General features: G+C 36.9%; 1 protein-coding gene across 1 annotated transcript in view; it reads left to right on the forward strand.

Moving 5' to 3' along the window:
- Positions 1–4014: 4014 nt before the first annotated feature.
- The window catches only part of GRM7 (glutamate metabotropic receptor 7), a 265161-nt gene continuing 246791 nt past the window's right edge, over positions 4015–22384 (forward strand). Inside the window, exons 1-3 of the mRNA XM_049642243.1 lie at positions 4015–4216; positions 4266–4407; positions 13102–13256. Coding sequence (XP_049498200.1) covers positions 4015–4216; positions 4266–4407; positions 13102–13256 — 499 coding nt within the window. The remainder of the gene's footprint in view (positions 4217–4265; positions 4408–13101; positions 13257–22384) is intronic.

Below are 22384 nucleotides of genomic sequence, written 5' to 3' on the forward strand. Positions count from 1 at the left end.
GGAGGAAGAGAGAAAATCCCAAGAAGACTCTGTGCTGTAAGCACAGAGCCCAACATGGGGCCAGAACTCATGAAACTGTGAGATCATGACCTGAGCCAAAATCAAGAGTTGGATGCTTAATCAACTGAGCCATCCAGGTGCCCCTAAAGTTAATTTTTATATGAAGTATGAAGTATATGTCGAGTCATTATTTCTGTGCATGAATATCTTTTTGTTTCAGCATCATTTGCTTAAAAGAGTAACTTTCTCCACTGATTGCCTTCGCATCTTTGCCAACAATCACTTGACTGTATTTGTATTGATCTGTTTCTGGACCTCTTTTCTGTTCCACTGATCTAAGTGTCTGTTCTTTTTCCAACCCCTCACCATCTTGATTACTGTAGCTTGGGATTGATAGTAAGTCTTGAATTTGGAAAGTTCACCAGTTTTGTTCCTCTTTTTCAGTTGTTTTGACTATTCTAGTTCCTTTGACTTTCTGTATAACTGTTAGAATTAGCTATTGATATATACAGTGAAACCTTGGATTGAGAGTAACTTGTTCTACAAGTGTTCTGCAAGACAAGCACACATTTCTAATAAATTTTAACTTGATAAATGGGCGATGTCTTGCAATATGAGTAGCATGTGATGCCAAATGTCACATGATCACAACTGAGCCAATGGTTCTTGAAATTCGCTTTGATATACAAGTGCTTTGGACTAAAAGCATGCTTCAGGAATGAATTATGCTCACAAACCAAGGTTTTACTGTATTTTAAAAGGTTGCTGAGATTTTGAATAAAATTGCAATGAATCTATAGATAAAATTGGGGAGAGTTTATTTAATTTTTTTTAATTCTTTCAGCCATGTTTCATCATTTTCAGAATATAGCTCCTGTACATATTTTTTTTTAGATTTATACATAAGCACCACGTTTTTTATTATATTGTTAATGACATTATTTTAGTTTAAAATTATAATTGTTCATTGCTGATCTGTATATATATGACCTTTGTATTTTGAATTTCTGTCCCACAACTTAGCTTAACTCACCTTTTAGTTCTAGAAGATTCTACCTAGACAGTTATGTCATCTGCAAATAGAGACAATTTTAGTTTTTCATTTGCAAACTGTATGCCTTTTGTTTCTTTTCTTTTTTCCCCATTTATTTCTCTGACAAGGACATCCAGTTCAATGTTGAATAAGAGTGTTAAGAGAAGAAAAAGTTGCCTTGTAATTTCTTACTATTAAGCATGATGCTTGTTGTAGGCCTTTAGTAGATGCCTGTTATTAGTCAGGAAGTTCTCATCTGATCGTAGTTTTATCATGAATGTATATTGAATTTTGTTTGGTGCTTTTTCCACATATATGAAGGTGATCATATATGGTTTATCTTATTTAATCTGATCATATATAAATTATAATACTTGATTTTCAAATAATGAATCAGCATTACAATCCTTGGATGAAATCCACTTGTTTATGATATATTACTATTTTTTATAAATTGCTGGATTTATTTGTTTAGTAGTTTTTTTAGAAGTTTTGCAAGTATGTTCATGAATGGTATTAGTCTTTTTAAAAACGATATCTTCATCTGGTTTGGGTATGAGGATAATACTGACCTTATGAAATGAGTTATTTTCTCTCCTCTTCTCTTTTCAGTAAAAGAGTGTATAGATCATGTTTTATTTCTTCCTTAACTGTTTGGTAGACTTTATCAATGAAACTATGTGAGGCGGGATCTTTCTTTTTTGGAAGTTTGTGTGTGTGTGTGTATGAATTTGGTATCTTTAATATATTTAGAACTATTCAGATTATATATCCCACATTCAGTTTTGATAGTTTGTGTCTTTCAAGGAAGTCATCCATTTCATTTAATTTGATAAATTTATTGGCAAAAGTATATTGTTTATAATATTCCCTTACTACCTTTTGCTACCTATGGGATCAATCAGTAAGGTTAGCCCCTCTTTTATTCCTGATATGAATAATTTTTGACTTATTTCTTTTGGTCAGCTTTGACTAGAGATTTACCAATTTTATGAATGTTCCCAAATAAGCAGATTTTTTTTGGTTGTTTTTTAAAATTTTCTCTTTTTTTTTCTGATTTCAGTTTAATTGATTTTGCTCTTTTATTATGTCTTTCTGCTTTTTGGGGGGGACAGTTATTTAGCCATTTCCCACCTTATTCCTTAAAAAGAGGCTTCAGTTGCTATTTTCAATATTTGCTCTTTTCTCACATAAGCATTTGATGATTACAAATTTTCTCCTAAATACCACTTTAGTTGAAATCTATACATTTTGATATGTTCTACTTTTATTTTCATTTAGTTTTAAATATTTTAATACGTCACTTGACATTTCCTCTTTGACCCATGGGTTATTTAGAAGTGTGTTGTTTAATTTCCAAGTGTTATTGATTTCTAGTTTAATTCTGTTAGGTCTGATAACATTGTATGATTTTTATGCTTTTAAATTTGTTTTGTTCTTGTTGTTTTTTAATGGACCAGAATATAGTCTAGCTTAACAAATGTTCCACTTACACTTGAAAAGAATGTATACTGTTCTCTTGTCCTCTCGATTGTTCTATAAATGTCAATTAGGTCAAGTTGGTTGATGGTGTTGTTGAAACTCTACATTTTGAAAACGGACTATCGGTAATCTTGTGCACACTGAAAATTAAGAGCCACTTATAGAGAACTAACACTGATTAGGATGAAAGTGTAATGGAGGTTCAGTTTTGGATGAGGTTTCATATTTGTTATGTTTGTGGAAGCCTAGTATCATCCACTCAGTTGTCCACGCTCAGGATGTAAGCTTAATGATAGATATCTCCCAATCACATTACAAGAACAAGTTTTTCCTCTTCACCTCTAGGTCTTCTGCCCATTGGATGGCCTTTGATGCCTTTCCTACAAATATTCTCTCTACCCCTTTCACCTATACCATCCCTTCTTTTCTTTTTCTTTTTTTAAAGTTTATTTATTTATTTTTGTGAGATACAGAGACAGCATGAGTGCAGGAGAGACAGGAGGGACAGAGAGAGAGAGGGGGCTCTGTGCTGCCAGTGTGAGCCCAATGCAGGGGTCAAACTCATGAAACCATGAGATTGTACCTGACCTAAGACCAAGAGTCAGACACTTAACTAACTGAACCACCCAGGTGCCCCATATACCAAGCTTTCTTTTTCTTTTTTTTAAAATTTTTTCAATGTTTGTTTGTTTATGTATTTTGAAAGAGAGAGAGAGAGAGATAGAGCATGAGCAGGGGAGGCACAGAGAGAGAGGAAGACACAGAATCTGAAGCAGGTTCCAGGATCTGAGCTGTCAGCACAGAGCCTGAGGTGGGGCTTGAACTCATGAACCATATGATCATGACCTGAGCCGAAGTCAGCCGCTTTACTGACTGAGCCACCCAGGCACCCCTATACCAGCCTTTCTTAAAGTGTGTTTTATAAAGTACTATATCCAGGAGTTACTACTAACTAAGAGGTGGGGTCATGAGGAGTACATCAATTGCTTAGTAAACTGCTGCATGTTTCCATCTTGAAATTCATGACAATTCATATCATAACAGCTCTGACAAATCTGAATAAACAAATCTACTTTTTAATTTAATATCCTTTCTTTCTAACAAAAAATGCATTATACCAACTACCTTATAAAGTTTTTAAGATGGGATAACATATATAAAAACACATATTTGAGGGTTGAGTACATATTATCTGGTCAATAAATGTTTGTTACTGTGATTTATAGTAGTTGGTGTTTTTGATGGTGCTGTTTTATTTTTAGATTTATTCCATTGGCTGACCTTTAAAAGTTGGGATAGATATGAAGGTGAAAGACAAAAAAAACATGGGAATGCAAACACCAGGAAAGTCACAAAAATTGACCTGAGCTTTAACTGTTTCAGTACATTTTTATTGTAGTTTATTGATTTTAGTTTTCTTGTAGTGTATCACATTCATTTTAAAGACCTTCCTCCACCCATTTTGTCGACCTAAATCTGTCTCCCCAGGATCAGTATCAATGGTGTTCCTGGGCATTCTTAAGTGCAGTACCAAGAAAATCAGGCTGTGCAATATCATGGAGGATGCACCTATTATGAACAACAGCTCAGGACTTCACAAAATACCTGCAGCCATCCTCATTCAGCAGCATCACCAAGGAAGTGCTATGTACTCAGAAATCAAAATTCCCTCCTCCTCAGCTACTTACCCTGGTTCCTTTGGTATCTCTGAGGGAACTTTATTGACACTCTGCTTTCTTTTCTTAAACAGGTGGGCTCTGCATTGCACAGTCTGTGAGAATCCCCCAAGAGCGCAAAGACAGAACCATTGACTTTGATAGAATTATCAAACAGCTCCTGGACACCCCCAACTCCAGGGCCGTCGTGATTTTTGCCAACGATGAGGATATAAAGTAAGGATGACTGGTGTAATTCATTAATATGCATGCTGCAACTTTTGGAGACAGAAGGATCAGGATACTGGCAGAGACAGGGGAAAAGATAGCACAGAAGCAAATCTATAATTACATAGTGGGGAAGTCTGTACGTGCTCTCTCCCCTACACACGTAGTGATAGCCAACCACGGAAGCAGCAGTGTGTTCCTGTCATGTCTTCCCCTCTGTTAGCAAAATAAATGTATTCAATTACTTGTAAAAAGAGAAAACCACTGGACCTTTCAGAGGTTCTTTTATTAAAAATATACCCAAATGTAACAGACTTTTATCCGAAGAATGGTTCCTCTTAATGTAAAAGAGAAAACGTCTTATAATTCTGGCTATATTACTACCGCTTTAGACTCAATATGTTCCAAACCAAGCTTGTCCACCTCCACATCTCCAGTCCACTTCTTTCCCTTCTTATCTTGATTCTTCTTGGAGTAAAAAATCTGATTGGAATCTTTCTTGTTTTCCTCATTCCTGCATTCTTGGCCAAGCTATGTAGAGCTAACCTTTGTTTCTAGAACATAATGTGTCCGGAATATGTTTCTTTCTTTTTTTTATCATCTTCAATTTGTCTTTTTTTTTAATATGAACTTTATTGTCAAATTGGTTTCCGTGCAACACCCAGTGCTCATCCCAACAGGTGCCCTCCTCAAAGCATGGGGGCACTTGTACCCCAGTGTTTATAGCAGCCAATAATAGCCAAATAGCTTTCAACAATAGCCAAATTATGGAAAGAGCCTAAATGTCCATCAAATGATGAATGGATAAAGAAATTGTGGTTTATATACATAATGGAATACTATTTGGCAATGAGAAAGAATGAAATACGGCCTTTTGTAGCAATGTGGATGGAATTGGAGAGTGTTATGCTAAGGAAATAAGTCACACAGAGAAAGACAGATACCACATGTTTTCACTCTTATGTGGATCTGGAATATGTTTCTAAGACACAAATGTGCCTTGATTTCTTCTCTGACCACTACCACCTTGGTCCAGAATATTTATTTATTTAGAATAAATAGTAATTACACTTGCTTAAAATATTTTAAAAATCTAGGTTTATAAAAAGGTTCCATTCATCCTGCCGCCTCCCCCCAGCTAACAGGTTCTCTTTTTCAGCTGCAGTGGCTAGTGACCAGTTTCTTGTATACTCTTCTAGAGATAGTCTATATTTTTATACGACGGTGGCATACTGTGTGTACATCTTGTTGTATTCCCTGCTAGCTTTTCCTCACTATTTTATCATGGATGTCTATGAATATAAGTACCTGTCTATCCAGTCTTTCTAATAGCTGTGCAGAATTTCATCTTATACCCATACTATAATCTATATAAATGCTCCCTTATTGATTGACATTTGCAGACTTTTGTAATTATAAGTAATGCTGCAATAAACTTCCTTTTCCACAAATCTGTGTATGCAAATATAAATATGCAAATACATATTATTAATATATGCATTTTATGCAATAGATAGATATGTAATAATATAACACAAATATATAAATGCAGTTATATTATTTTATGTATTTATCTTATAAGTGTTTTTTTAATATTTTATTTATTTTTGAGAGAGAGAGAGACAGAGACAGAGTACAAGTGGGGGAGGGGCAGAGAGAAAGACACAGAATCCATGAAGCAGGCTCCAGGCTCTGAGCTGTCAGCACAGAGCCTGACGTGGGGCTCAAACACATGAACCATGAGATCATGACCTGAGTCGAAGTCAGATGCTTAACCGACTGAGCCACTCAGGCACCCCTATCTTATAAGTGTTTTCAACATAAATGCCTAGAAAAGAAGTTTCCAGGACAAAGATGTATTCCAATATGAATGTTGTTTTCCAAAGAGGTTGTGCTGGTGTATATCTCCACTGGTGTGAAAGAACTGGATGGAATTATTTAGTCTCTGTCTTAGAATTCAAAATACAGCATTTAATTTGAAGGTGAGTATCTTTCATTCAGAGTGAGGTTTAAGGGCTCAGCACATTACTGCATCCTGCTTGGATTACTTCACTGTCATCATTGTCAGCCTTCCGATTTTGTGCCTCTCCCCTACACACACACCCTAAGTGTTGTTTCTGAATCCATCTATCACTTTCCCAGTATTAAGATCTGACCTAGGGAGGCAGGATTATTAAATGTAAAGCATAGTAAACCTGAAATTGAGATCCCTGAGGTATTTTGCAACTAATGACCACTGTGTCACCTTGGGAAGTCTCCCCACTGTCACTCACCCCCCATCCTGCTTCCCAATTTCTGAGGCCTCAGTTCTCCCATCAATAAAATGAAAATCCTTTTAAGCTCTTCTTCTGTTTATCCAGCCTCGTCCCACCTTTCTAGTCTTATTTCATTCCCTGCTCCTTCATGTTTTGTGTTTCCTCACTCCCTGGTCTTGGTGTGTTCCCTTCTACCCGCCTAGAATGTTTTTTTTTTTTTTCCTTCCTCAGTTTTTCATTCCAGTGCCATATTTAGTGTGGCTTTCTGAGGGAAGATGTCTCTGAACGATGCACCTTTCGCAAATTCTTCATAATTTATGTCACTAATGTTATTTTGCATCGCTTGATCATTTGTTTAGTGTCCATCTTCTCCACTAGTCTGTAAGCACTGTAGAGGCAGAGGTGATACCTCTTTGGACTTCCTTCTGTACTTCAGTCCCTCTCATGGTGTTTGGTAGATAGTAAATGCTCAAGAAATGGTACCAAATAAATGAATGAGTGAACTCACTATGCTAATGCACACTATTTATTAATTTAAAGATAAGCTTCTCTATGTGAACTTCACAATGCTTTAAAACGTGGTCCTAATTTAACATTTAGACCTCATCCCCACTCATCCACTTCTATCCCCAAAATGCATGGCTCTGGTCCTCTAGCAGTTCTAATTGCTTCTCCCCATGGTGTTTTGTTTTGTCTTCTTCCTTTCTTTCTTTCTTTCTTTCTTTCTTTCTTTCTTTCTTTCTTTCATGGTGTTTTTTGTTTCTCTCCTTCTCTACCTGTTGAAATTGTCCATTTTTAAAGTCTGTCTCAAATATGCCCTTCTCCATGAAACTATTTCTGGCCATCCCTTAAATGTATTACTTCTCTCCTTACAAAATTCTAATATGTTGCTCCTAGGCCATTTTCTTCTACACTTTATATGGTAGTTACTTGAAAGATTTTGTTTTCATAATATTACTCTTTTGTTTTATTTTTGCTTATTTCTCTCATCTCTATTGATCTCTTTCTTAATTGTCTCATAAATCTTTTTCATACATTATTTTACACATTTTCAAAGTATGTAATATATTGATGAGGTGTGGCTTTGTGTTTATTTCTAAATACATAGTATATGTCATGCAAAATTCATCATGATACTCTTGACTTGTAGGTAATGTGTGGTTTTAATTTGGGCTTTAAAATGCATACAATCCACTCAATAATTATGCTCATTCTTTTTGTTATGGGGTTTGTGTGCTGAATATTATTGTATACTGTGATCCATAGCAGTGATAGCAGAAATAGTTCTTGAGCGCAGTAATAAAATTTAAGTGCATTTATGTTTCTTCTAAAACATGATCTCAAATATACTAATGTCTGAAGAGTACTGTTAACTCACAATATTATGTTATTTCTTTTTTCAGAAGATTTACACTGTTAATGGGAAATTTTGAGATTTCTTAGAACATTAACTTCAAATACTTTGTTAGAGAATAGCAGTGAGAAGATAGTAATATCTAGATTTTAAAGCTAAGACAAATGCTCAGTAAGTCAAGGCCACTAATAATTTGATTTTAGACAATAGTGGATCCTTTTTCTGAAACACTTTTTTTTCTGATTATAAAAGTAATACATAACTATTGTACATCTAGTGAAAAACATGGTAAAGTTTTTTGCTGTTGTTGCTCTTTATTAAAAGGAATCTTTAAGTTTACTTTGCCCTGATTATCTAGAAAAGATTAAAGTTAGAGAAACTAATCACAAGCAATGATTTTAAATAATCTCTATAAAATGTGAAATCCCAATAATCAGAGATAGAATAAAATTCTGGTTTAATGTTTACCATCACTTGTTCCCAAACATACAGATTTTCCCCAAAAGAATTTCTCACTTTTTATCTTCCACTGTTTGTAATTCACATTTCACTTTTAACCATAAGTATTTTTAAATAGTTTACTCTTAGTTATCTTAATAAATAAGCTCACAGTTTTACATTTGTATTAAAGTGAACATCTACTTTTTGCATTTTTTTAGTTTTGTCTTTTCTTCCTTGTTTTACTTGGCTTCTGCCCACCTTTGCATTTGCACTGTCTTCAACCTCAGCAACACCTTCTCAGTGGACTGTTAGGTTAACAATATGTTTTTAACAGTATCCTTATTTTTCTGTGCTCTCAGATGACCCTGTACTTCTAACTATGTATATATATGCATACACTGGCAAAGTTTAGCCAGCTTTTATTATATACGACTTGAATAACCTATTGCAGTTTTTATTCATTGATTTTTCTTTTTTAACAAGTGCTTGTGGAAAGCTAATTATATTCACTTTTTTTTCTAACGAAGCATATTCTTAATTACTTTTTAATCCATCCTTTGGATGCACTCTTGTTTGTTTAGACAGTCCCCTATTGCTCTACCTTTAGGTTGTCTGCAGTAACGAACATACATTTTTGACAGCATATTTGACATTTCCTTTGCATAGATTAGTAGAAATAGTATCTCTAGGTCAAGAGTACAAATGATTGATTGTGTTTATTTTTATTAAAATGAAAAACACCTATAAAAATTAAAATATAAGTGAAACACTTTGATACAAACAGCAATGTCCAGTCCCTTCAGACTCTTTGGTTAAGCTCTTTTTGAGCAGTTATTTTAATTCTTTCAGCTATTTCTTCCTGTCTTATCTGCATAATGTGCCAATTACACAATTTTGGAATTATTAAATTTGAATATTATCTATTAATTCCTCTTATGTTAGGTAGAATTTGGCTCACTTGTACCCTCCCTATTCTCTCAACGTTATCCTATAAGATTTTCATTTAACAGAAACGAGTACGTGCTTTATTATGATTATATAAATATCATATACCACAGCATCAGATCTTTTTTCTATGATATGATTTTTTTGGGTAAAAGGTTTAGTTTTTCAAAGCATTCATATGATGATTTTTTACTTGCTTTTTCTTACTAATGTCCTATATCTCACATCTGTTTCCATATATTCATGTGAAAGATAATCCATGAGTTCCATTTTTTTTTCCTGGACACTTACCTTCTCAAATATCCATCTTCCTGTTTTATTCTGGACCAATCTATATCATGGTAAGAAATTTTTCCCTGTCACTCATTTATGTTTATGGTTTCTTTCCTCATTTTGCTGGAGCATGCTCTTCAAAACTTTCTAGTAAAGGCTAAATTCAAGGAAAACATTTTGTGTTGCATGCCTAAAAAATGTTCTCATTCTCCATATTTACTTAGTAGTTGGAACGGTTAGGCATAGCTTCATGTTTGTTTTTTTGTTTGTTTGTTTAAGTGTTTATTTATTTTTAAGAGCATGCAAGCTGGGGAGAGGCAGAGACAGGGGGACAGAGGATCTGAAGCAGGCTCTGAAGTGGGCTCAGAGCTGACAGTCTTGACAGCAGTAAGCTCGATGTGGGGCTCAAACTCATGAACCCCAAGATCATGATCTGAGCTAAAGTTGGAATCTCAGCTGTCCAAGCCATCCAGGTGCCTTCAGACTTATTTTTAATTACATGATACCAGGCACATAAATGATTTTCAGCCAATAGCTATGGTGGCTAATGAGTTGTAGGACTTGTAACTTGCAGGGAGTTTGGGGTTCTAATTTTGGGTGGAAAAGTCTGTAAGTTCTAGTGGACATATATGCTAATTCTGTTAGTACTGGGATTCTTTGTGTGTTAAATATTAGAATTCCAGATTATAAAATTTTTTTTTCTCAGAATTTGGAAGGCATTGCTCCACTATCCATCATCTTTTGTTTGCTTGGTTTTTTTTTTGTTTGATTGTTTTTGCTATTAAGGGGTTGGTGATACTCTGCTTCTTATTTTTCCCCCTGTGTCCTGATCTTCTTTCGGAAGCTTTTAGGATATTTTAATTTTTTTCCCCAGAAATCTTAAATTGTGTGACATGCTTGATTTTTCCCCATTATTTTGCTGAGTGAATCTTTTAAATTTGGAAATTCATATTATCAATTTCTTGGTCTCTTCTTCATTAAAAATATATTGTTACAAAATTCACTCTGTTGTCTCTGTATATTTGTTCTGGAAGTTTTATTAGCTGAATATATGTGTCCCTAGATTCATTCTTTAAGACTCTTATATTTTCTGAAATGTGTTCTACCTTTTTGTTGTTGTTTTGCTTTCTGGATAATTTTCTTCACTCTTTTTTTTTTCTCTTCTAACATATTTCATATTTTAATAACTAAGAGCTATTTCCCATTGTTTGTTTCTATTTTCTATGTTATCTCGTTCTTGATTACAGAAGATATGATAATTCTTGTTTAAATATATTTGTTTTTGTTCATTTCTATATGTTTCTCTGCCCCACTATACATCAGTTTCCTTTTTGTGTTAACTTATTTGGTTTCTAGTTTACATTGGAGATTTTCTGCAATTACGGGTGATTTCTGGAAGTTCCCATTTGAGAGAAAGACCAAAGAGTTCTTGATACGTGGGCAGTGCATATCACCTAAAAGGGCTCTGAGTGGTCTGGTCAGACATCCAAGTTGCCATTCCATTAGAGGGTCTCTCTATGGCAGTATATAGAATTATTCTTCTAGGGTGGTCCAGATTTTTTGAGAAAAACTGTTTTCTCCCAGGGGAGACACTCTCTTAGTTTTCTGCATTCTGTAGGCAGAAGTGTGTCGCGACCGGCGCGACAAACACCGAGGTCAGGGTCCTGAGGGTAGGGGAATGCAAGAAAAAAGAGAGAAGAGAAAGTTTGGGAACAGGAGGGTCCCCTGGGCTGATGGCCCAAGTGACGGCTTTATTGTTGCTGTACACAATCTTTTATATCCAGACTCTTATGGGTCAGGCCATTCTAAGAATAAACAGGTTTCACATAATCGCTGCCAACCAAAACATTTAGTTCTGTGTTTCTTGTGCATTTTCTAGATGGGTCACAGCAAGACCTTGTTGATAAGATTGCTAGCAAAACACAATTCCCATGTTTGTTTCTATCTGACTCGGGGTAGAAAAAGGGAGGTAGCATTACTGCCAACACCTGCAGACCACAGGCTTCAGGAACTAACTTTCTCAGCCTTGACAAGGCTTTAGTATGCCCTTGAAAGTGGGGGAATGGGAGGGGGAACCACCGGGTTGGCTTGAGTCAACAGGGAATGTTGCTCGACCTGGTCTCAGCCTGGCGCCGGGCCGGCCTCCCACATGAATGGGAGGGGGAACCACCGGGTTGGCTTGAGTCAACGGGAAACATTGCTCCACCAGGTCTCAGCCTGGCACCGGGGCCGGCCCCCCACAGAAGTGTAAATTTCCTAGAGAGTCTTACCATTTTAATATTTAGTGATAAATTTAACTTATAATTAACAGGTTTAATTCACCATTTCTCATTCATAACTTTCTGGTATTTGGATGTTTACAGTATCAGAACCTATACCTTATAGTTTTAATAGAAAATTACCATTCCATTTTCTGCCAAGAAGAAAAAGAATTTGGCCATGTACCTATGTGACACTTGGTACCTCCAAGTCTTGAGAAACAAACAAATCATTTCTCCTGTGGTATGACCCACCAGAGGACTCTTAGTTGTAGCTTCCTCTGTTCTACAAATGCAATCACCTTATCCACCTCTTCTTCTTTCTTCCAAAAATATATTATAATAACTGTACCATGAATGATTATTTTTCATTTTGTTTTATTTGCTTTGTTGCCCTTGTTATATATATATAAATTTTAAATGTTTATTTTTGAGAGAGATACAGAGACACAGCACAAGCAAGGGAGGGGCAGAGAGAGAGAGAGAGGGAGACACAGAATCCGAAACAGACTCAGGCTCTGAGCTTTCAGCACAGAGCCCGACACGGGGCTTGGACTCAGGAATGGTGAGACCATGACCTGAGCTGAGACACTTAACTGACTGAGCCACTCAAGTGCCCCATTTATATAGCATTTTTATTTATAAAACTGGGCTGTAAAATTTTCAAGCATGGCATACTTGTTCATTTTAATGAATAATTTAAGACCCTTAATTTAGATTGACATGGTGCTTTCCAGAAATTATATAGACCACCAGCAGTGAATGCAAACTCTCATTTCTCCAGCCCCATGCCCAGATTCACAAAACAAAACAAATCTTTTGGTCAACATGAGAAGCAAGTGTGATATCTTACCCTATTTTACGTTTCCTTCCTTTCTAATGTATGTGAATATGTATCTCCAGCTTACGGGTTATTTATATTTCTCCTTTTGTCATTTGTCTTTTACTGTTTCTTGCCTATTTTCTTCAAGCTGTTATGATCATTTTTCTTAGTAGTTTATAAAATTTCTTTATATATGCAGGGATATAAATCCTTTGACCTACTTCTTTTTTGCCATTGATTACTTACTTTTTGAGAACTGGTAGCTTGCTTTCCTTCTGCTTGATTCCTAATTGATATATATACGTTCAGCAGCTGTTCCTTATCATTAATATAACTTTTCCTGTTTTTTCACAGGCAGATCCTTGCAGCAGCCAAAAGAGCTGACCAAGTAGGCCATTTTCTTTGGGTGGGATCAGACAGCTGGGGTTCCAAAATAAACCCACTGCACCAGCATGAAGATATTGCAGAAGGAGCCATCACCATCCAGCCCAAGCGAGCAACAGTTGAAGGTATGGGTTTTAACCATTGTAAAATATGCTAAGAGACTGGTTTGTGCCATGCAGGATGGCTCAGTCAGGTGTCTTTTTGAAGGTTTGGTGTTTTTACATAATGTATGCAGTGTAATTTCAAACTTGTAGCCATGAAATGCACATTAGGCCATATATCTGGTCTGTTCTTTTCATTGATAGTCCTCTTTTGAAGAGATCATGTGTTTTTATAACATCAAAATTCTCATTTTTTTTTATTATGGCACCAGAGCTTTCTGAGAGAAGAGCATCACCATTAATAAGTGAAATAATGACATAATCCAAGTGTACATAAGTGAACTGCATTTTTCTGAAAGAATATTTTCCCTTTGCAATGTATCCATTACTTCTACAGGAGAATAACTCTGGGGATTCTTTTCTTTGTTACTTCGTGGAGTGTCTTCCAGCCCCCAGGATCTCACTGCACACCACCTCTCTCAGGCACCAACATCACCTTGCCTTCATCGGTCTCTTTTGTTCTCACTCTCTTTCTCTTGCCTTCCTAAATCATTGCCTCTTTCTTTTCCTTTGCCTTCCTTGCTGCTACAAAGAGTCTTCAAGAGGAAGAAGGAGGAGAGGGTGTTTATTGGTATCCTTCTGATCTAACAGAAGTTGCTGATTACAATTTATGTTCTCCTTTAATTTGAAAAGAAAAGTTATTTTGAAAAGAAGACACTGTGAAGAAAAGGAACTCCTCCACTGGTATCCTGCTTTGTGTTTCTTTTCTGATGGACCATGTCTCTAAAGATTCCCTAAAACATGCTTGCTTTGCACATTAAAAAAGCCTCTATCCTCTCACTCAAAAAGGGATCAAATATTTGCATTTCTTTCTATTCTGTCTCCACTCCAGTATAATTAATTATTCTCCCCAGAAGCCTGCATGGTCTATGGAGACCTTTTTAAACAAGCCAGGTTGTGGTTCAGTCACTGTTGCCTTTCTGTGTTATCTGGGGGAGATAAAGATCCCATGAGTCACCCATGTGTTCATTGGGAGGCTTTGAATTCATTTCATTCCCCAGTACGTGTCCTGAGAAGATTGCTTATCTTACAACACAGACCAATGCATTTGCAGATGGGTTGCAAAAATAAAAGATAACATTTTAACTATCTCCACTCCTTTTTACTAAAAATTTTGAGTATCCACCATATGTCTTGCTCTGTTCTGAGAGTTGAAAAACAAGATGAGGACAAAATCCTTACTTTCAAGGCATACAGAGCTGAGAGAAGGTGTCAAAAATAGCCATTGACTGGGTAACATGAGAAACACTGCAAATGCAATATGGAATCGATACCACAGGGTACAAAGGAGATACTGTGGAAGTTTCTCTGAGTGGTGGTGTTGCAGTTGGGGATACTCCTGAGAGGAGCTAAAGTCATGACTTGAAATGTATCAAGCAGGTGAGGAGAAGAACACCATCCACCCCCAACCCAGGGACAGAAACAGAAGAGTGAAGGAGCAGGGCATGCTGCGATAACAGTAAATAATTCATTCTACAGCACAACCCTGAAATCCTGAAATCCTTATGGTTCTTTAAAAACGTTCCCACTTACAGGGCATTGGGACAACTCTTTTCTCTCCTAGAGTTCTAGTCACTGCACTATTGGCCTAATTAACTCCTAATTCTGTCCTTTAGGACTTTGCTCAGACATTAATTTTCCTTGGAAGCTACATGTGACCATTCCATCTCAGCCAGGTTTGGGTTAGACACCCTTTCTGTTGCTTCTGCGGCATCCTTCATGACCCCTACCATTGTAGCATCTCTTTACTTGTCTCTGTCTAGAAACATATCTGTTATGTATGCCCTGCATTGTGCCCCCAGCACTAGTACCCCTTGGCCTGCATATGGCAGATACTCAACCACATTTTTAAGTGTTTGGATGCTGAGATGGGTGGAGGAATCACAGACCACCTGACATCCTGCCATAAAATATGGCAGGGAAACAGGCCAGAGTTGGATAATGAAGGGTCTTGAAATTATGCTAAGGAAAGTGTTCTTTATTCTGAAAGTCTGGGCAGTGTCTGGAAAGTAGAATGTGATCAAAGGTGGTTAGAATGTTCACTCAGGTGATGTTATAGAGAAGTGAAGTGTAAGAGTCAGGTGAGAATGAAAGCAAGCAAGGAATGAGTGAGGTCCTTTCTTCCTTGGCTGTAGATGCCGCATGACATGGATGCCTATACTCCATGGTTACTAGCTCCAGTTTCATGATATTTATGGAAATTATTAAGTATCTTGAAGTTTTTATAAATTCTTGAAAAAAAATTTCCTGCTGTGTATTTAGGGATACACAAAGTTCTCTTTTTTGGGTGGGGAGAGGGGTGATATGCAAAGCTCTTAAACACAAAACAACATCCTAGATCTGGAAAAAACATATCTATATCTACATTTGTATCTATATCAATGTCTATATCTATATCTATGTCATTTATATCTATATCTCTCTTTTGGGGAGGGGTTGTTCCAAACAATGAATTGAGAGAGAGAGATTGTTAACATTGGAACACGATAGGGCAGCAACTCTTTATACAAAACTCTCTGCTCCTAACCAGATAAAAATGAGGATTCTCTCCCTCTCTCTGTCTCTCTCGGCTGGTGTGTGTGGCTTATGTCTTGCCATATTGTCTATGTGCATTGCTACATAGAACAGACTAGATTTGCTCACTTAGGAGATGAGACATCAAGATTGTCGCTGTGCATTTATAGTGACACACTCCTAAAGAAGTGCAAAAAGAAATGCATTTGCTTGCACTAAGGTTTGTAAAGCAAGCTATGAAATATCCCAAATGAAACTAATAAAATGGAGAATATTCTGTATCAGCAAATAAGTTTTCCTCTCCTGTCTAATGTTTCTTTTTTCTTTTTGATAAATATCCCGTATTGATTTCTACTGTCGTGGAACATCCTCCAAATATTTATAATACTCCTATATCCCTGTATCTTTGTGTTTTGTAATGTTGTATGTACAAATCCAAACAGGAAAAAGGCAATCAATAATCAACATGTTTCTTTTCTTTAGATTTATATTTTGAACATGTTCAGCAAAGATCTGAATTTTTGGCTGGTCTTTTCTCAATCTGCATGAATAATTAACAATAAATTGCTTTAGGCAAAATTGCTAGCAAGCACGTGGCCTCTTTGAGAGTAGTGCTCATCTTCTTTTATCTTCTATCTGTATTTATTCTCCATTTATAGAAGAAAGGGCTTCTGTGTTTGCTAGCCAAGTGTGTTGTTCTTCCCCCTTTCAATTTGATGTTGATAGGAATTGTGCCCGGGAAAGGTCGGCCATGGCCCTGATCGCTGCCCAACACTCACAGGATATCTGGAGAACGTCTCCACAACTTGGCAGCTCTCCTCCAGCTCCTGAGCCAAAACACTTCTGTAATTCTCAGTGTCTCTGAATTGTCTGATGAGCCAAGGGATCTCTGGCATTTTCCTCTTTTCTGTTGCCCCATTAACTAGGATTTTCTGTCATCCTTTCCAGCCCCCAACAAGTCCTCAGAGCAAAAAATGTCCATGTTGCTTTCAACTCTTTGCCCTACAAAGTGCTCTGCTTCTCTGAGAATAGGCTGTCCAAGGCAGCCTCTAATTATAGTCAACAGGGATTGTGGACCAGTATCTTTTCATCTCTGCTATAATCATTAACATTAGGGAGCTAGTGTAATGAAGGGTGGATTTTCAAAGCTAACTATAATGGCTCTGACTATTGGTGATGTTTTCAAATGTGTCTGTGGAACAGCTTGGTTCCTGAATTAAATCTGCAATCTATGTAGGAGAGACAAAAAATGCTCTGGACCTGGCATAAAAAGTTGGTTATTTCATGCTTTTTTAATTCAAGACTGAAATGAATTCTTTATTTTTCCTAAAACTGGAGATCAAAGCTATGAAGAGCTAAACTAAAATATTTCTGGCTCCAATTTAGATGTGTCCTACTTTAGCCTTCCTTGATTACCTAGAATGTTCCACACATATCACAAGGTTTTGTAGGTGAATGGCAGAAAATGACAAGAAAGAAAACATTGCCTTAAACCACAGTGCTATTTCTGAGCAATGCATATGCCTTTTAGAGCTATAACTGGTTTAATAAGAGAGCAATGAGAGTTTTGCATGTTCAGTGTCATGACAATTGCTTTAATGAATCTTTTATAAATACTGGTAAACTCTAGCAGGGTATCAGGCACCAACCTAAACAGTGAGATATAGCAAGTGACAGTCTAGACCAGGTCCTTGCTCTCATTAGTTGCCTACTTAATTTAGAAGTGACAGGTGATTAAAAAAAAAGTATAAACAAGAAAATATCATATTAGAATAATTTTACATTTTCTCCCTAAAAACCAGCTTGCAAATTATGGAGATACGAAGGAGGAAGAGAGACCAGGACACAATACAGGTCCAAACAAAGATTGGGAGAATGTGGGTGCAGGTCGGTGGCTCAAGCCTCTGTAGCCTACTCTAGATTCCTGGCTCATATCCATAACAGATTCTTTCAGTGCTTAAAATCCACCAAAGTTTCCCATTTCCCTATTTCTTACTTCTCTGGAAAATAACTTTTTCTTCAAGACAGATCAAATCATTAGTATTTTCAAAAGACTTCCTGCTTTTCTCAGAGTTAGTCTACCCTGCAAAAGCAAACTCATTGCCCCCAAGTCTAAAATGTGCTACATGCCCCCTTTCCTGAGAGCACCAAACACACCAGGCTCACCTGTGGCACTTACAACTAGAATATGAACCTTAAGGGCAGTGCCTACCACTCATGGCTTCCTTGAGATTATCCATCTTGCACCTCTTGCGTTCTTTGTATGTCTTGCCTTTTTTTCAAGTTTGGAGAGACTATCTGGGCAGCACTGGCCCTGTGGCTTAATTAGGTGACTTGCTGGAATGTTCCAAATACACAAGGGAAGCCTCAGCTCTGACTCCTCAGAAAGTAGGAAGGCACAGGTAAGGCTGTTTGTCTTAGACACTCCGTGGGCACTTCCTTTCTGAACTGTACTGTTTCTACTCATAGAACAGAGAGAGACGGTGAGCAGATCACGGGTGTGACAAGAATGGGTATGTGAAGAAAAACACCACCTCATTTTTTATCTTGTGTTGTTTAAATTAGACATTGTTGGCCTTGAGCAAGTGGTAAGAAATGTAAACAGAGAAATCTCAACTGAAAGTAACTAAGGAGAGCTGAGAACAATTCACTTTATGTGTATAAAGTCCCAGGTTTTGGGCCATGCGTTTTCCTGTCTCATAGGATAGACGCTTTCTTTTCCTTTACTTTTTTTTTTTTTTTAGGAAGATTTTTCTTTTTTTCTTTTTTTTTTTTATTTATTGAAATTTTTAGTTAACATACAGCCCAATATTGGCTTCAGAAGGAGAATTGAGTGATTCATCACTTACATACAACACCCAGTGCTCATCACAACAATGCCCTTCTTAACATCCATCACCCATTTAGCCCATCTCCCACCCACTTCCCTCCATCAACCCTCTATTTGTTCTCTACTGTTAAGAGTCTCTTGTTTCCCTCCCTTCTGTTCCCCCCTTCCCATATGTTCATGTTTTGTTTCTTAAATTATACATATGAGTGAAATAATATAGTATTTGTCTTTCTCTGATTGACTTATCTCACTTAGCACAATACATTGTAGCTGCATCCACATCATAGCAAATGGCAAGATTTTATTCTTTTTTGATGGCTGAGTGATATTCCTGTGTGTGTGTGTGTGTGTGTTTGTGTAAAACTACCAAAACTGAAACAGAAAGAGAAAATTTGAACAGATTCATAATCAGCAAAGAAATTGAATCAGTAATCAGAAATCTCCCAAGATACAAGAGTCTTGGGCCAGATGGCTTCCCAGGAGATACATGCTTTCTTAATGGGCTTTGCTTAACTGACCACCAATCATTTCCTAACCAGTGAATATGTAAACCAAAAAGAATGTATCCATTCTGTTTGCATGATATGCTGTCTGATGTCCCCAGTACCCTGAACACTCCCCGTTAATAATCGGATCCCTAGTATGTCCCACCAGTTTAATTTTTAGCTCTCAGGAATAGCTATTTTTGATTCTAAATGTATTTACTGCAGTAATATGTATTACCATAATTATTTCATGTAATGAAAATCATATAAACCAATGAAGTGAGTGCAGAGAGAGGAAAAGAGAATGAGAGATGCTATTTCAAAGAAGATACATTTGAGTTCCTTGGAAAGATTTGGTAAGTTTGTAACTGTTAGTTGTGGGCTAAATTTGGTGGAAATTTTTAAAGGAAATAATAAGCACTAGAAACATACTGCACTTAACTACTAGTCAACTGCCCTCAAGTTTTTATTTCACTTTAAAGACCACAAAACTGAATTTTATTATAGTTGACTTTTTTTCAAGATTATAACAGGGAGGCCAAATGGGTGATGCATATTTGGAAAAAATTTCATGATCATACACCAGAAGATTGGCAAGTGAGAGTGTGTGTGTGTGTGTGTGTGTGTGTATGGATGGATTTTGAGTTAAAATATTTGATATATTTATGTATTTTTAATGATTCTTTGCCAAGATATAAATGTTTTATTAATTGACCTACCTTGGGTCTCAATAATATTTAACTATTATTTAATTATAAAGTTTCCAATATATTTACATTTGGGCTTTCCCTTCCTACGACTTAAGTTTTTCACCTGTAGGTGAAAATTTTCAACTCTATCATCCCCAAAGGGTCCTTCATTGTGAGAGTGATTATCTGTTATTTCTGCCTACCCTGCATCCATTCTCTCCACTTGTTACAGCCCCCACATTCTCACCTGCAGAGCCCCACACTCTACTTACTGTCAGCTCATGTGACTCAGGTGACACTGATTCAAAACCTTGACTCAGAGATAAGGCGTGGAGTTCATATCACACCCCTGGCTCCCCATGTCTGGATCAGGACTTCGCATGTTTATCAACTATAGACTCCTGTTACTTGTATAAGATCCTTGAATGGGTTTCTGTAACTTACAACTCAAATGACTTAACAAATATGATTGCATATTAGGACAGTCTTCTGCCAGGCCTTTTGTTAAATCTTGTATCTTCTCTGAGTTACATCCTTTACAAGTGCTATTTACCTCACATGGATGTCCCTTTTAAATTATTCTCCCTTTCTTTATCCCTCTCTTGTGAAATCTATATATTCTTGTCTTATGAGACCATTAGTCTCATCAACCCTATGATGTTTTCCTTCCCTTGTCGCCTGAGGCTTATTCCTAATCCCATTATCTCAGCCATGCAGTGGCTATTCTGTTCATGAAGCATCTTCACATATAATCAGTTATTCGAAGTTATATATCACAGAATGTTGATGAAGTCTAAGTGATGGCTTCAGATATTCCTGAGAAATACTGATGAACTATCAGATAGCTCTCCCAAAATCTAATTGTTTCAGAATTGAGCAGACCTGTGAGAGAGAATCCCTTCTAAAGGAAGAATGACAAAATTAGTCTGATCCAGTAAGAAAGTCTTAGTTGTCAAAAGAAAGAGACCAAGTTACTCTTCCCAGGCCAGAACCCATTGAATTCACACAGGATTTCCATAGGGAACAGTCAGACTCTACACACACACACACACACAAAAAAAAAAGGTCTCAGTTGGATAGACTAAGCTACACCGTGGTGACCAACTCTCAGTAACTAACACAACAACAAATAGTACTCACCCATGTGAAGTACTCTCTGACTCTAGGAGACATTCCAGGGTAGTTGGCCTCCATGTATTTGCTTAGCCTTCTAGGCTGTTTCTATCTTATGGCATATCCATATCAATACATTCTGTGCTACGTTGCCAAAAAGAAAGAGTGGCACATTCACAAACTATTCTTAAATGCCTTTATTTTGAAGGGATGCGCTTTATTTCAACCTTAACTTCTTTGGCCAAAGCAAGTCAAAACAAGTTCTCTCTTCAAGGAAAATTCTGCTGAATATTGCTGAAACTAATTCGTATCCATCTCAAGTTCCATTTTCCTAAAAACTTTGTCAGCCATTGGGACGCTCATAGTAATACTTTGGAATGTCCTAACAGGAGTCCAACATATGGAGAGAATAGCATTCTCTGCTACTTTGCCCCAGACCTCTGAATAGCTTTGACACCATGTGCACTGCCTTGGCAGCAATGCAAAACAGGGGATCCTGGTGTTACTGGAAAACATGATGCTTGGCAGAGCTCTGGAAGTTCCACTGAACCCAGAAGATATCCAAAGGAAAACAGTGACTCCTAGGAAATAGTAAGATATTTGACAGACTTGTTTGTGAAAATGTATGTGATACCCTTGAAGATAATGTGCATGAACCACATAGGAAAGTGTCAGTGGGGCTTGTGAGGGCCTACATAATGTGACTCCATTTATTCCTGCAGTCTGTGAGGTTTGAGGAAATTCCAGTTACCTCTGAGAATGCAGATTTGTAATTTATGGCCTATGCTCTTAACTCTTGAAACAACAGTCATTCTTTCACCCTTCTTTTTGGCCAGAAGGGTAGAAGCCTCCTCATTCTGTGAAGGTTTAAAATGCCAACTGTTCACTTACCCACGTCTCCCTGCATTTATGGGATGAGCAGGTGAAAACATTTTCTGAAGGAGGCTCTCAGAAATATTTTCCTCTCTCTTGAAAAAATGCATGCTACTATAGCAACTATCTAACTTATTTATTATCCAAATCCAGGACAAATTAGAAATAAAAGAGGGGATAAATTGCAATTGTCCCAGGCAAAGCAGAGTATGTGCCCATCCCTCTCACAAGGAGAAAAATCCCTGCCTTCCCTTTTTCTTGTGTTTGTCATGTTATTTTGTGAGGACAGGATACTTGTAATGATGGCAGTCCCCTTAATGAGAGAAGTGAATGACAACTGAGAAAAGCTAGGAGACAGATGGAAAACCTGGGTCCATAATGACTTAAGTTGTTGAAACAATCCTGGAATTATTTACCTCAGGATTTCTTTTCATGTGAGAACAATTACCCTTTATCTTTAAGCCACTGTTAAGCTAGATATTTTGTTATATGCAGCCTAAGGTAATCTTAATCATGCATCTGTCTTATTCACTTCTGTAGACCCAGCATTTGCAAAAGGCCTGTAAAAGAAATGACGGTCATAAATAT

Source organism: Panthera uncia, chromosome A2 (genome assembly GCF_023721935.1).
Source record: "Panthera uncia isolate 11264 chromosome A2, Puncia_PCG_1.0, whole genome shotgun sequence".
NCBI lineage: Eukaryota > Metazoa > Chordata > Mammalia > Carnivora > Felidae > Panthera > Panthera uncia.